The sequence below is a fragment of the Heterodontus francisci genome, chromosome 31, assembly GCF_036365525.1.
Source record: "Heterodontus francisci isolate sHetFra1 chromosome 31, sHetFra1.hap1, whole genome shotgun sequence".
In the NCBI taxonomy this organism is placed as follows: domain Eukaryota; kingdom Metazoa; phylum Chordata; class Chondrichthyes; order Heterodontiformes; family Heterodontidae; genus Heterodontus; species Heterodontus francisci.
In genome coordinates this window covers 34,435,283-34,452,080 of record NC_090401.1, presented here as the reverse complement: position 1 = coordinate 34,452,080, position 16,798 = coordinate 34,435,283, and the positions used below count along the sequence as shown (strand labels likewise).

Here is a 16,798-nt window from a genome sequence, read left to right as displayed (position 1 = left end):
GATGGTCATTACTTGCCACTTATCAGCCCAAGCCTGGATATTGTCCGGGTCTTGCTGCATTTCTACACAGACTGCTTCAGTATTTGAGCAGTCGCGAATGGTGCTGAACATTGTGCAATCATCAGCGAACATCCCCACTTCTGACCTAATGATTGAAGGTCATTGATGAAGCAGCTGAAGATGGTTGGGCCTAGGACACTACCCTGAGGAACTCCTGCAGTGATGTCCTGGAGCTCAGATGACTGACCTCCAACAACCACAACCATCTTCCTTTGCGCTAGGTATGACTCTGACCAGCAGAGAGTTTTTTCCCTGATTCCCATTGACCTTAGTTTTGCTAGGGCTCCTTGATGCTATACTCTGTCAAATGCTGCCTTGATGTCAAGGGCAGTCACTCTCACCTCACCTCCTGAGTTCAGCTCTTTTGTCCATGTTTGAACCAAGGCTGTAATGAGGTCAGGTGCTGAGTGGCCCTGTCGAAACCTAAACTGGGTATCACTGAGCAGGTTACTGCTAAGCAAGTGCTGCTTGATGGCACTGTTGATGACACCTTCCATCACTTTGCTGATGATGGAGAGTAGACTGATGGGGTGGTATGGCAGGTTTGGACTTGTCCTGCTTTGTGTGTACAGCACATACCTGGGCAGTTTTCCACATTGCTGGGTAGATGCCAATGTTGTAGCTATACTGGAACAGCTTGGCTAGGGGTGCAGCAAGTTCTGGAGCACAGGTCTTCAGTACTACTGACAGAATATTGAATCGAATTGGCTGAAGTCTGGCATCTGTAATGCTGGGGACTTCAAGAGGGGGCCCAGATGGATCAACTCGGCACTTCTGGATGAAGACTGTTGCAAATGCTTCTGCCTTATCTTTCACACTGATGTGCTGGACATTATTCCCATCATTGAGGATGGGGATATTTGTGGAGCCACCTCCTCCAGTTAGTTGTTTAATTGTCAAAGAACAAGAATAAAGAACAGTACAGCACAGGAACAGGCCATTCGGCCCTCCAAGCCTGCGCCGATCTTGATGCCTGCCTAAACTAACACCTTCTGCACTTCCAGGGTCCATATCCCTCTATTCCCTTCCTATTCATGTATTTGTCAAGATGTCTCTTAAACGTCGCTATCGTATCTGCTTCCACCACCTCCCCTGGCAGCATGTTCCAGGCACTCACCACCGTCTGTGTAAAAAACTTGCCTCGCACATCCCCTCTAAACTTTGCCCCTCGCACCTGACTCGTCCACCCTGGGAAAAAGCTTCTGACTATCCACTCTGTCCATGCCACTCATAACTTTGTAAACCTCTATCATGTCGCCCCTCCACCTCCGTCGTTCCAGTGAAAACAATCAGTTTTTCCAACCATTCACAGCTGGATGTGGCAGGACTGCAGAGCTTAGATCTGATCTGTTGGTTATGGGATTGCTTAGCTTTGTCTATCGCATGCTGCTTATGCAGTTTGGCATGCAAGTAGTCCTGTGCTGTAGCTTCACCAGGTTGACACCTCATTTTGAGATCTGCCTGGTGCTGCTCCTGGCATGCCCTCCTGCACTCTTCATTGAGCTAGGGTTGGTCTCCTGGCTTGATGGTAATGGTAGAGTGGGGGATATGCCGGGCCATAAGGTTACAGATTATGGTTGAGTACAGTTCTGCTGCTACTGATGGCCCACAGCACCTCATGGATGCCCAGTTTTGCATTGCTAGATCTGTTCGAAATCTATCCCATTTAGCACGGTGATAGTGCCACACAACACGATAGACGGTATCCTCATTTGAGGGGTGGGAGACAGGTTTCAAAGATGCATTGAAATTTGGTTTTTATTTCCCGGAGACTGGGGCCTTTAAAAATTTAAACATCAATGAAGGACTTGAGTGCCTTTAAAAATGGTGTCGGCGTCTGCATAGTGGCGTCGGACGCCGTTGCTGGAGCGGCCGCCCCCTCTACATCATTGGGGGTGGTCGTTCCGCCCCCTCCAGTTAAATGAGCGGTCACGTGAAATATCGTGGTAGCTCAGCGGCGCACAAGTTGCACGTACATCGCGCTTCTTTTGATGCTCGCCGCCAAAATTGGCTGCGAGCTTTCAAAATTCAGCCCAATGTTTTTTAGACCAACAATCAAATAGTCAATTATGTTATACCCAGAGCTGGACTTGTGATCCAGAGCCAAACTTCTGACATCACATTCTAGCACAAAAAATGTCTGCTTCTAGCTCCATAACACTGACTCCCCAACTGCCACTAAAACCCTCATTCACACATTTGTCACCTCTAACCTTGATCTCGAATGGTTTCCAGGCTGGCATTCCATTATTCATCCTCTCTAAAGTTTATCTCCTACAAAATGGCTATCCTTGTCCAATCCCACACTAAGTTCTGACCTATAATGGCTCTTGCCCCCAAACCCAAACACCAATTCTAAAAAATTCCCATCCTTGTGTTTAGAATCCCTCCATGGCCTTGCCCCTTCCTATCTTTCCAATTCTCTCCAACAGTTCCTCTTCCCAAAGGCTCTTCATTGGACTTATGCATTCTCTCTTGCTCGTCAAATTGTTGCTGATCTGGGAATAGGTCAATACTACATTTTCACAAGAACCCCGTTTCTGATGACAGTTATAGCTTGGTTAAAACATGCTGAAGCATTTTTAGGTTATTAATAGTTCATACTTACTGGCAGGATATGACACATTTCCAGACATAGTAAATTCCTGAACTCAGTTGGTTGTCAAGAAGTACAGTGAACAGAAACATGGCACTTTTTCCCAAAGGGAGTGAAACATGAACAGGGGGAACAAAGACAGAGCTAATTGACCTAACCGCTCTTGCACACAATCTAGAGCAGTGGCGCCCTGGGGGTACACAAGGCGTCTCTGGGGCAATACGAGAGAAATTGTGCCACGCGGTGGATCCTCTTGCATGTGCCCTCCGCTCGCGCTCTCTTTCGTGCACTCCCTTGGCTAGATTCTAGACTACATCATGCCATATTATTCAGCATCCAAAGCAATTTCCCCTTTAAAGACCCTGAATTGGTTGACAAGTCTCATTTAAATTGTCTGATTTGAATCATAGCAAGAATACAGTGATTTATTCTTTGTTGTTAAATGAAATGAAACTGCAGTTATCCAGTAAAAGCTCCTTTCGGGAACGAACTAAAACATTTTGCTTTCATTTTTGTAAAAAAAAGAAAAAGAAATGGTATGGATAACAATAGGAATGTGCATAATCTAGTGACACGATCAGCGAATTTCAAGCTTTTAAAATGAAATTATGGCAGCAATATAAACCAATGATAATTCTAGGACAATTTCTGTAAGTTTAGGGTTAAGAACAAAAAACAGTACAGCACAGGAACAGGCCATTCGGCCCTCCAAGCCTGTGCCGATCTTGATGCATGCCTAAACGAAAACCTTCTGCACTTCCGGGGACCATATCCCTCTATTCCCATCCAATTCATGTATTTGTCAAGATGCCTCTTAAATGTCGCTATCGTACCTGCTTCCACCACCTCCCCCGGCAGCAGGTTCCAGGCACTCACCACCCTCTGTGTAAAGAACTTGCCTCGCACATCCCCTCTAAACTTTTCCCCTCGCACCTTAAACCTAAGCCCCCTAGTAACTGACTCTTGCATCCTGGGAAAAAGCTTCTGACTATCCACTCTGTCCATGCCGCTCATAACTTTGTAAACCTCTATCATGTCGCCCCTCCACCTCCGTCGTTCCAGTGAAAACAATCCGAGTTTATCCAACCTCTCCTCATAGCTAATGCCCTTCAGACCAGGCAACGTCTTGGTAAACCTCCTCTGTACCCTCTCCAAAGCCTCCACATCCTTCTGGTAGTGTGGCGACCAGAATTGCACGCAATATTCTAAGTGTGGCTTAACTAAAGTTCTGTACAGCTGCAGCATGACTTGCCAATTTTTAGACTATGCCCCGACCGATGAAGGCAAGCATGCCGTATGCCTTCTTGACTACCTTATCCACCTGCGTTACCACTTTCAGTGACTTTCAGGTTGGGGGCTCTGTCTTCAGTTGTATACGTCACACTATATCTGCCAGGATATAAAAGAGTAAAAATTGGACAGATGGCAAAAGATGGGTAGTGTTTAGAAGAGCACACAAAATATCAGTGATAAGAAGAGATGAAATTTCTCTTGCCAGTACCAGTTCAATTGCTGAAATTGCTGGTGAGACGACTACTAACTCAACATATGAATTTCAGCCTGTAAAGTGAAATTTAGCATGATGCAGAAAACAGGATCCATATCAGAGAGATGTAAAAATGACAAAAAGTACATGGAAATGGGATTTACTTGAACTGCAGCTCCTGAATACCCTCAGCCACAGTGTTATGTGGTGCAATCCTAACGAATAACTGTTTAGAATCTCTTCTATGACGACACTTGGGAACAAAACATGAACAACACAAGGACAAACTGCCAAAAGTTTTCAACTGGATACAGGCGCAGCCAACAGTGAGCAAGACAATTTTGTGCTTACATAAAATACAAAAGCAAAATACTGCAGATGCTGGAAACCTGAAATAAAAACAAAAAATGTTGCAAATACTCAGCAGGTCAGGCAGCATCTGTGGTGAGAGAAACAGAGTTAATGTTTCATGTTGATGGCATTTCACCAGAAGCAGTTTGGTGCTTATCTGCTGCTAATGACGATGTTAAGGCCTTTGAAATTTCATACATAGTGAGTTATGGAGTTATAAAGTCAGGAAAACCTCACACCTTATCAGGAGGATTTAATATTAGTTGGAAAGAAGGCTCAAAAATTAATTTAGTTAGTTCCATTATCAAACATCATGTCATGTCAAATTAATGACAGGGCTAATGATATCCTAACTCAATTAGTGAACCATGGCATTAGCAGCCAATAGTTTGCTCTGTAGCTAGGCGAGTCCACAGATGTGGCAGCCTTAGCCCACCTTCAGTTTTATGTGTGATATATTTACAAAGGTGCAATATAGAAAAGATATTTTGTTTTGCCAGATGCTGCCTACCAAAACAGCAGAGGAGATTTTATCAGTTGCTTTACAACGTCTGGTCACAATGTATCGGCATCTGCACCAATGGAGCAAAGTCAATGACTAGTAGGCACAATGGAATAGTGACATGTATCAAAGCAGTTGCTTCCAACGTTATGTGGACGCATTGCAGTATACGCAGGAAAGCACTCGGTACCAAAAGCATGCCTACCAACTTGGTGGTGGTCCAGGACAATGCTGTGGAGATGGTAAACTTTAGAAAGGATCCACCCTTGAATTCCAGAATATCTTCTGCACTACATGAGATGGGAAGTGAGCACATCAATCTTCTGCTCCATGTGGAGGTTCGATGGCTGTCATGTGGCAAGGTCTTGACACTTCTTTTCAACTTCACTCTGAGGTCAAGCTATTTTTTTACAGATCACACATTCCCAACTCTCTCAATGTCTCCCTGGCACAGCCTGGCTCTCATGGCTGGGCTAGTTGTCAGAAATACTCTCTCGCCTGAATAAGCTACACCCAGGACTTCAAGGGCTGAGTGCAACCATCTTCAATGTCCAGGACAAAATTGAGTAAATGAAAAATAAGCTGGAATTCTGGCCTCACTTTCTGGAGGAAAACAACACTGACATTTTCCCAAATACTTATGAATTCTTGGCAACAAATGAACTGTCGGACAGTATTGATAGAATTATAAAATGCTTACAACACAGGAGGCCATTCAGCCTGTTGTGTCCGAACCGGCTCAAAGCATGAGCAACTCAGCTAGTCCCATTTTTTCTGCCAAAGCCCTGCAAATTATTTCTCTCCACGCGTTTTGCCGAACATATGCTGTCGCCGCTCCTCCTCTTGCTGCAGCCTAGATCTGCATTCTGTGGGCAAAATCTTCTGATCTTAGAAGATTCTTGGGCGTCGGGATAGTTTCTGGATCCTGACCCCGATGGTATCTGCATTCCGCCCACCTGCACAATCTTCCCGGAGATGTCAATTAAGAGGCCATCTCCCCATTGCCCATCCAATTAATTTCTTGTTTAATGCTCTGCCCAACAGTATTATTACTTTTATAACCAGTCGTTAGTAAATGGCCCAGATAAACCCGTTTAAAGAAACGATGTTCTCTTACCTCTTCTTAACATTTTGCTCTAGTTTATTGTATCCTCTGGTCAAGTCCTTGACAGTTTCCATGAGCTGATTCTTGTCTGTTAAAATGCCAGATGCTGTCAGCTCCTCTGCCAGTTGCTGTAGAGTCTGTAGATCTTCTCTTTGCTTCACCATTTCTGCGCTCTCCTCCTATGGTAACCATATACACAGTCACATGCAATTTAACAAAATAGCCTGGCGCTTCTTTTTTGTGTGTATTTGAGCTTCTCTTAGTTACCAATGCAAGTGCTGGGTATTGAACACTTACCAGTTTGAATGCCATACCATAAATAAATGCCCCCAAGAGCAAGACCAGCTGAGAGAGCTTTCCCTTACATTGGCCTCATCTTGAGCAACATTGTAGCTTAGTTTCTTGCACTCTTTAATCTGATTACCAAATTAGGTGTCAAATTTCAGCACACTTTTACAATAATATCAAATGCTGAAACCTAAATTAGGAGTATTTCTAACTAACTTCATTTAAAAGTAGAAAACTTCAAGTTACTTTAGGGATGTAGACATCATTGGCAAGGCCAGTATTTATTGCCACCCCGAGTTGCACGTGAGAAAGTAGTGGTGGACCTTCTTGAATTGCTGCAGCCTGTGTAGTGAAGTGACTTCCACAATTCTGTTAGATAGGGAGCTCCAGGAGGTTCCACGAGCAACAATAAAGGAACAATATGTCCAAGCCAGGGATGGAGAGAGATTTGGAAAGTGACTTGGAGGTGATGGCGCTCCTATGCATCTGCCGCCCTTGTCCCTTTAGGCGTTGTGAGGTCACAGGTTTGGGAGGTGCTGCCAAACAGCCTTGGAATTTCTGCACTACATCCGGTAGATTAGCACACACTGTAGCCATAGTACACCGGTGTTATTAGAAGTGGATATTTAAATTGGCTGATGGGGTGCTGATCAAGTAGACTGTTATGTCCTGGATGGTCTGAGTGCCGAGTGCTGTTGCAGCAGCACCCAGTTAAGTAGAAAGCATTCTATCATATTTATCATGTGCCTTGTAGGTGATGGAGCAGCTTTGGGCAGTGAGAAATTGAGACACACCCTGCAGAATACCCAGCCTCTTACCTGCTCTATTAACCATAACATTTATGAAGCTGGTCCAGTTAAGTTTCTGGCCAATGGTGACTCCATGGTGTTGATGGTTGGGAATTCAGCAATGGTGATGTCACTGAATGTCAAGGGAAGGCAGTTAAGCTCTTTCTTGTTGGAGGTGGCAATTGCTGGCACTTGTGTGGTCCAAAATGTTCCTTACCACTTATTATTAGTCCAAGCCCAGATGTTTTCCAGGTATTACTGCATGTGGGCATAGACTGCTTCATTATCTGAGGAACTGTGAATGGAGCTGAACACTGCAATCATTCATTGAACAGCCCCACTTCTGACTTTATGACGGTGTGAAGGTCAGTAATGGAACAGTTCAAAATAATTGGGCCTAGGATGCTGCTTAGAGAGGTTAACGTTTTAAATATCCAGATGTTTAACTGAAGTGATTTTGCATCGGTGATAAGTTATGTATAATGTTTTTAGTACTCATTTAAAAAAAAATGGAGATTGGAGTATTGAAACAAGAAATATAGTTTACAAATATGATATTCACCAGTATTTTCTGTGAAAAATGAGCAATATCTTTATTTGGATCTCCTCCAGCTGCCAGGCTCTGAGATTTACTTTCCATGAACTGTCCAACGTCCTGTACCAGCTTCTCAAACTGCTCCATTCTGGGTAGCAGCTTTCTCAGCTTCTCCTCCTTTTTCTGCTGTTCACTACACACTGCTCCTAATTGCCTATTCAACTGGTCAAGTTTCTCTTGGAGCGAGGAAGCAGTTGCTCCATCTGCATTTTCAATGAAACCACAAACCATTTCCTGGATTGTGTTAATGCTGCTTTGATGGCTAGTGATATCCTGCTTTAATTTCTGAAAGATTAACAAAACAAGTTATTTTTGGACAATGAAAATAACTTATGTATTTAAACTTGTGTACATTTTAATGTTATTACTGGAAGTAGCCATTGGTTGTTCCGATCAGTTGTACGACTTAAGAGCAACGTATATATAAACAAACATGCTATAACACGATCCAGAGGGTCCATATCCTGAGACCGTGTTGTTTCATAGCTGGTGCCTAGCACTGAGGCTAGATTGCACCAGTGCCAAGGCTAACATTGCATGCATATCCCGAAGACTTCCAGTCCTCATGCTCCAAAATAAATGAATAAAGCAGGTACTTTGTAAAATCAACCAAATAATTAAATGTCTGTTTTTAATTTTTCTTTTTAAAAAAGGGTGGCTCTGTTTGTAGTAGGGGCGGGGGGAGCGAGGCTTGTAGCCACATTTGCAGAATGAAAATTGTGGGGTCCAAGTGTGACCCACGTTATACGGAGTTCTGCCTTATAGTATACACACACTCAATACATCTACACATTATATTTGGGGGGGGGGGGGGGGGGAGAAAGACAGAGAGAGACAGACAGACAGACAGAGACAGAGAGAGAGAGAGAGACACAGAGACAGAGAGAGAGAGAGAGAACAATAGAGAGAGAGAGAGAAAAAACAATAGAGAGAGAGAGAGAAAAAAAACACATGAGCGCCCTGGCGAATACCTGGTTATATTTAATTACTCCACACTGGTTCTTAAAAGAAAATAATTCCTGGCATTATGATACTACTGACAGGATGAAGTATAGTATTTGTGTAGACATGCCATCAATGGTTAGTCTGACTGTAAAATGAAGCACTTAAACTGTTCATAAAGCTCTATATTTAGACAGGAGGCTCCTAGAACATTATGGCATGATATTATTATGACATGAGGAATGATAAAGTTACGATTTCACCATTAATGGATAGTTTGCTCCAAAAATCAAATGACTGAGAACTCACAGTGTTTTGGGCAAGGGTGTCCTGGATGGCAGCAGATGACACCAGCAAATTATCCTGATTTTTCAAGTTCTTTTCAACATCTTCCAACCAGTCCAGTAAGTTATCCAAACCTTCTTGAACATTTTGAGACTGAGCAATTGACATTTGCACCTTCTCATTGTGCTCTGACACCACCTTGGACAAGTTCTCATACCTCTGTGTGATGGAATCTAAAAGGAACACAAGTTTTTGTTAGGGTAATTCTTAGTTGCATTCGAAGTTTTTAACCATTTAAAGCTTGAGCTTTGGTAAAAGCAAATATAAATTTTCAGCTTTAAGTGAAAATTTCTGATAAAGTAAATTACAAAAGGTGAATGATTAATAGTGGATTTGGTTTGAACTTTCAATCAATTTTTAAAGGAAGGGAAGGAGAGATGAGGGAAGAGTGACAAGAGGAAGAAAGGACAGAGGGAGAAGAGGGAGGAGGAAGAGAGGGAAAAGTGGAAGGAGGAAGAAAGGGAAAGGGAGAAATGTAAGAGAAAGGTGCGAGAGAGAGAAGGGAAGCAAAGGGAGATCAAAATGAGGGAGGGGAAATCAATGTGTGAGAAAATGAGTATGAAATGAGGGTTTGGCAAAGGTAAATGAAGGGAGTGGGAGATGGAGAGAAGAGAAGGCAAAGCATAGAAGGGACTCAGAAGAACACAGAACAGGATTAGGTCATTCTGTTCTTTAAGCCTATTTCACCATTCAATTAGATCTGTTTCTCAACTCCTTTTACCTCATCAGAAAGGAGAAGTGGACAAGCAGAGAGGGAGGAGGACAGGAAGAGGCAAAGACAAGTTATTGGGTTCAATGGGGAGGTTCTGTTAATAGCTGCTATTGTTCAGTGGGGCTGTGGTGCCAGCAGGGTTATTTTGTCTTGGGGGGATGCTCATTAGGGGATTTTAGTTACCGCCCAATCTCTGGATCTTTGTGCCATCACAGGCATTAATCTGGTTTTGACTGCATTGCTGCCAGAGGTTCACACTTACGAGGTGCCCTTCTGATTATTATACTTTTTTTTTCTATAACTGTATTTATTTTACTTCTTAACTTTAGAATCTGTGAAGAGTCAAATGAATAGATACAAATACCATAGAAAATTAATATTTTAATCCAAAATAGGAAGATCTGAGTAGTCATTTCTAATAAGCTCTATATTTTCGATATGTTTTGAACATGCCACTTCTGCTATTAAGTAGAGTAGCTCTTCATCCTAAAGCACATACCAAACTTATTTGAAATGATAGAACATAGATCTGATAAGAAATTCAACTCATGCTGTTTTCTGGCAAGAAAAAGGTTGTGTGATTCCAAAGACATTGGCCTGAGGTCTGAGTGAAGTTGAGCTGCAGATGCCATTTTAGCTTCCCTATGTATTTTGCCAGTCGGGTGCCAAGGGATTTGGTAGGTCCTGTGAAGCAGCTAGCGGTGGTGTGGACTGGCAGCAGCCCGCAGATTTCTTGCAGAGCCAGGAGAAGCATTCCTGCTATTCTTGGCTCCACAGAAATTAAACGATTAAAAATTTTCCTCACCTGTTTGGAATGGTGCCTTTAAGGACTAATAGGCCATGAAGAGCCGGAACGATTGAGAGATTTTGTGTCCAACAACAGGCATTAGCACCCCAATTTGCATACACAGGGTGCCTAATTTCTAACTCAGCAGGCAGCCTGCACACATAGAAGGTGCAGTTTCCAATTTTACAGCTGTTGCACTTCCAGGGGAGACTGGACGTAGCTAACGGCAACTCGAAATTTGATCCCTCGGAGATGATTTAACACTCAAAAACCAGGTACAAAGATCTTCAGTTTCTCTGTCGTAAAGTTTTAATATGAAAACATGTTGAAAAATTCTAAGCCTGTCAACTTATGAACAAAACGACGTTCACCAAACTGCACTCCTTTTTTCAGATTTCAATTGCTTATGATAATTAAAAGCAGGTTTTAAGATAATTAAACAATAAAAAAATGGATTTTAGAGTATTCGTCAAGGTGTTCATATAATGATTTAAGATGAGAACACAGTTTATAAATAGCCCTTGAAGCCCGAGGTAAGAGTATAGCCTTGTGATTAACCTTGTCTCCACTATTTTTAAACTGGAAACTGGCATCCAAGGATCTTTTCAGCAGGTACCATAGTGGATGCTGATAGCTATGCAGTTGTCTGGTGTTAAGTGACATAATTATGATGTTCATCAAATAATAGTCACTAGCTAATTACTAATAAATAAGAGTCAATATATAGTATGATATAGTCACTTTTATAACAATGTACAAGAAAACCCATTTGTCAAACAAACAGTATAAATTGTGGCTGATTTGGGAGTTAGGAAATGAAAATAGAAAATGTAGAAAAATACAACAGTTGATTCAGCATCTGTAAGCAGAAAAGACAAATTAAATAAATCTTATCGTTATTAATTATAGCTGCTGAAAGAAGTGCGTACTTGCAGCAATTCTGCTTTTGTTTCAGATTTCCAGCTTTTTTTATTTTTGTATGATTTGAAAGTTATTCTGGTTTCCAATGAATTGCCTCAGACTTTTGTAAAGAGTTAGCTGGTACAGCATTACTCTGACCTAATTGGTGGCTTCATTAACTTGGTGCCAATATGTTACTGTGATTGAGAGGATTCCCTGCAGACAATCCCATTTGATGCTGTTTTCATTTTCACCATCTCCAAACTAGGTAGGATTAACTCAGCAATTCTAAATGATTTAAGTACTTCTCATGCAGTACTTTCAAATGACTTAACACTTAAACTATGCGCCACTACAGCAAAGACATCACTCAGTAAATATGTGTTATGCAATACCAGTGGGATTCTGGCATACTTGCCTGGATCACTAGACCATCCCGTAAGGTTAAACTTCATACTGAACATAGCTTCTCTGAAATATTATTGTAATTTTGTTTAAATAGTCTTTAAATGTACAGAATTCTTGAATACAAAACAATTGTATTCTCAAGTTTTTATGTTTCATTGTTCATGTGACACTTAGCTATTTGCATCAGATTTATGAGCTGCCTTATGAACATGAATGAGCATATTTGAAACCGCATTAACAGCAGCAAATTTCTAAGAATGCAATTCATAAAGTTTAGTGGATCATCCCAATTAATTACAAGCACTGAAGACACTAGTACTAATTGCTGATGGGAAGTATCGTTTTCTCAGTTATAATTGGATAACTACGTTTTGGTATAAAAAGTTAATACTGAAAGCTGTACCTGTTCTTTGCTGAATTTGATCCTGGTTTGGAACAAGGTCATCATCCAAGGATAATAGGGATTTTGATGCTATTTGTAACGTTTCTACAGTGACTTGGTGTTCAGCTAAATCTCCCTGAAGCACCTGTAATTACACAACTGCACAGTGAGACATCCAGACTACAAATTATTAACTGCAGGAATTAGACTTGCAAGACTGCTTATTTAAAGTACCACATTAAATACAAATATAAAGTAAATAAAAGCTACAATAATGTACACAGCACACAATTTGAACAGCTTAAAAAGATACAGTTGAATCCAGTAAATTACAACTACATTGCACTTATATTCTGCATTTAACCTAGTCAAGTGTCCCAAGGCGCTTCATAGGAGAGTTACCACTAAAGTATTATGGGGTTGGATTTGAATTTTGTTCAGTAATGGTTTATATATGATGGAAATTCAACTAAATTAATTCTTTGTTCTCTATAAAGTACTACATAGCTCCTCTGATAGCCTGATGATTAACACATTGCCCAGTGTACCACTGAGTCATACAGAATGGAAGGTCCTTTCTGTAAAAGTGCCACAAATAGTCTCCGCGCCCTTTGGCCAGGGAGGGGAAAAATGAGCAAGGGCTTCGGCTTCTGACTGACATCAAGTAGCCCTGTGGATGACTGCATTTATTTGGACACTGGGTAGGGCAACAATTGGGCGCAGCTGTGTTGTGCTTCACAGCTATAGCCAGCTGACACTCACTTTCTCGGTTCAGAACAGCCATTTGCGCAAAATATTGAAAAGACTGTACCACACCTGGCAGAACACACAGCTTTCAGGAAAAAGAGGAGAGGGTGGTGAGTGCCTGGAACTTGCTGCCGGGGGAGGTGGTGGAAGCAGGTACGATAATGACGTTTAAGAGGCATCTTGACAAATACATGAATAGGATGGGAATAGAGGGATACAGTCCCCGGAAGTGCAGAAGGTTTTAGTTTAGGCAGGCATCAAGATCGGCGCAGGCTTGGAGGGCCGAATGGCCTGTTCCTGTGCTGTACTGTTCTATGTTCTATTATAAAAACCTGTGGCATAGATTTTCCAATTGCCAGTATATTAGTGCTGGGAGGAAATGTTTTAAAATTAAACAAATGATTACCAGCATTAAAACACCAGTTAGACAATCTAGATTTGTCATATTGTTTTACAAGCACAGAAAGTATTCAATACTGTCATATCTGATGTTGGAGAATACTCTAATGTCCTTAAACCTGCCATCCTTACCCAGTCTGGCCTATATGCGACTCCAGTCTCATACCAATGTCACTGACTCTTAGCGGCTCTCTGAAGTAGCCGAGCAAACTAGTCAGTCAGGAAAACAGATAGGCAACAATTGCCAGCAAAGCCGACATCCCAAAATAATTATTTAAAACTTTTGATACATGTGCGTCTTGTATAAAAATCAAGAATTAGAAAAATTATATATATAAGTCATCAAGTGCACAATACTGCTGCCAGGACTCTTCTGGCTCTTAAGGAAATCTTCCAAAATAAGTAACACAGGTGATAGATTCACCTATGATAGTTTGTGTTACATAGTACAATCCAAAATTCCACAACAGGATGTCACATATATCCTTACAAGCTTGAACACCATTCCAACTTTGCTAAACTTAAAAGGACCTATTCCAAACTAACTAAAAAACAAGAAATATTTCTCAAATAAACACATTTACTGGGGGAATTTATAATCAAGTTTTTAACCAATATTTACAGACACAAAAACGTCCACGTGGTTTTTAAACTGAAGATTAAATCTTGCTATTGCATCCAAGAGTACACCCCAGATGGAGTTCTAGACTGTTAAATAGGCTAGCGGGCAATTCAAAAAAAAAATCCATAGTTGACCAGAAGAGTTAATGCAATATATGAAACCTGCTTAATTCATAAATGCTATTAGTTTGAAAAAGTTACAACAGTTTCTCACAGTAAAGAAGTCAAGTATAATTTTGTACTCCTTAAAAAAAAAACAAATAAGCAAAATCAAAATAGAAATCTTCTGCAGTGTTGCAGCTTCCCCTACCTACAGGCAACATATACAACACAACTCAAGACAGCCTTGTCCTTAATTACTAAAACCACCAGGAAAGTGAGTGAGAAAGTTAGATGCATAACAAATATGAGAAATGAAGTTTTGCCACATGCGAGATTTAGAATTTTTTTTTTTACATAAACTGATTATATCTTTGAAGAATTTAACTGGACATGTTAACTGCATTACTTAATTGGATAGTTTGAATTTATCTAGCAAAATGAGTCAAAATACAACTGATTTACTGGGAATTCTAAAGTTATTACAGGTTAGATTTCTTTTGCTTCAACAACAAAACTCCCAGAGACCACAGTGAAGGCATTAAAAGTATTCAACCAGAAACAAAATTCAAACTTTGAGAGACTTGCATTTAACAGGAACTAATCATATCTCCAAAATGTCTTAAAACACAATATATTACTTTGCAATGTAGTGATTGATACATAGGTAATCACAAAGCTTTTTTGTGCAAACAGCACAGATCTGGTCACTTTCTATTTGACGTTAGCTGAGAGGGGAATATTGGTCGGGATAACATGAGAACTCCCTTGCTCTTGCTTGAATAGTGTCATAAGATTAATGTCAACTTGAACCACCAGAACAGGCAGAAAGTTTAATGCTGCAACTAAAGTACGGCACCTCTGTCAACAGAGTTTTTCCTCAATTTTCAAATAAAATGTGAACATAAATGTTGTGCTCAAGTCTTGGAGAGGGTCTTGAACTCAATCTTTTGAACTATTTTTTTTTGTCTTCAATAGAAAATATTCCCTTCTTTCCCTGCACACACAATATAGGCAGTAAGTCAATTGGCCAGTGCTTTTGGAGAAAGAAAATCAACCATCCCACCTCCTGATGAGATAACGATAGCACTGTTTTTCCTCCTCTTCAACTCTTGGCATTTTTGGGTTTTCTTCTACCCTCCTGGATTTTAAAACTTTTATATTTTAGATTATTTTCATATAATCTTAAAATTATACTCAATAGCCCTCATATTTAGGCACATTTTAGGCATTGTGCTTGGGATAAAGCAGAGAAAAACCTGTTTATTACTTTAGTTAGTGGAATTATTCGATGGCTCCATAGGTTCTTTCTCACTTCTATGAAAAATGGCACAGCATCATATTGACCATTTCAGGCTTTGACTATCAAAGGAATTTATTTAATAAAGTGAATATAACATATATATTTACAGTGGAAAGTGTACTATTTGGTTCCTTGAAAGGAAAACAAGTGTTAGCAATTTCTATACTAAATTTGCTATTGTTTTAATATTTTACACACATGACATGTCATAGAATCATAGAAGGTTTAAAGCACAGAAAGAGGCCACTTGGCCTATTGCGTCTGTGCCGGCCGAAAAACGATCCACCTATTCTAATCCCATCTTCCAGCATTTGGTCTGTAGCCCTGCAGCTTACTTCACTTGAGGTGCATATCCAGACTCCTTTTGAATGAATTGAGGATCTTTGCCTCAACTACCCTTTCAAAGAGTGATTTCCAGACCCCCACCACCCTCTGGGTGAAAAACTTTTTCCTCATCTCCCCTCTAATTTTTCTACCAATCACTTTAAATCTATGCCCCCTCTGCTAAGGTGAAAAGACCCTTCACCTCCACTCTATCCAGACCCCTCAAATTTTTGTACATTTCAATCAGATCTCCCCTCAGCGTTCTCTATTCCAAGGAGAACAACCCCAGCCTGTCCAATCTTTCCTCATAGCTGCATTTTCCAGTCCTGGCAACATCCTCATAAATCTCCTCTGTACCCTCTCGTGTGCAATTACATCCTTTCTGTAATGAGGTGACCAGAACTGCACACAGTACTCTAGTTGTGGCATAACCTCCCTGCTCTTGTATTCTATACCTCGGCTAATAAAGAAAAGGATTCCATATGCCTTCTTAACCACCTTATCGACATGTCCTGCTACCTTCAGGGATCTGTGGACATTCACTCCAAGGTCCTTCACTTCCTCTTTACTTCCCAGTATTTTCCCATTAATCTTGTATTCCTTTGCCTTGTTTGACCTCCCCAAATACACCTCACACTTCTCCAAGTTGAATTCCATTTGCCCATGAATTCTGCCCATCTGACCAGACCATCCATATCTTCCTGAAGTGTACAGCTATCCTCCTCGCTATCTACCACACGGCCAGTCTTTGTGTTGTCCTCAAACTTCTTGATCATGCCCCCTACATTTGTGTCCAAATCGTTAATATACACCACAAAAAGCAGGGGACCCAGTATTGAGCCCTGCGGAACACCACTGGAAACAGCCCTCCAGTCGCTAAAACAGCCGTCAACAATTACCCTTTGTTTCCTGCCACTGAGCCAATTTTATATCCACCTTGCTGCATTTCCCTGATCCCATGGGATTTTATTTTTTTAACCAGTCTGCCACGTGGATAATTTTTTTTAACCAGTCTGCCATGTGGGACCTTGTCAAAAGCCTTGCTAAAATCCATGTAG

At 41.0% G+C, this 16,798-nt stretch overlaps 1 protein-coding gene across 1 annotated transcript in view; it reads right to left on the bottom strand.

The window, feature by feature from the left end:
* The window catches only part of LOC137347131 (microtubule-actin cross-linking factor 1-like), a 441,060-nt gene that overhangs the window by 174,687 nt on the left and 249,575 nt on the right, over positions 1–16,798 (bottom strand). Inside the window, 4 exon segments of the mRNA XM_068011260.1 lie at positions 6,113–6,279; positions 7,739–8,056; positions 9,023–9,231; positions 12,269–12,392. Of these exon segments, the coding sequence (XP_067867361.1) occupies positions 6,113–6,279; positions 7,739–8,056; positions 9,023–9,231; positions 12,269–12,392 (818 nt within the window).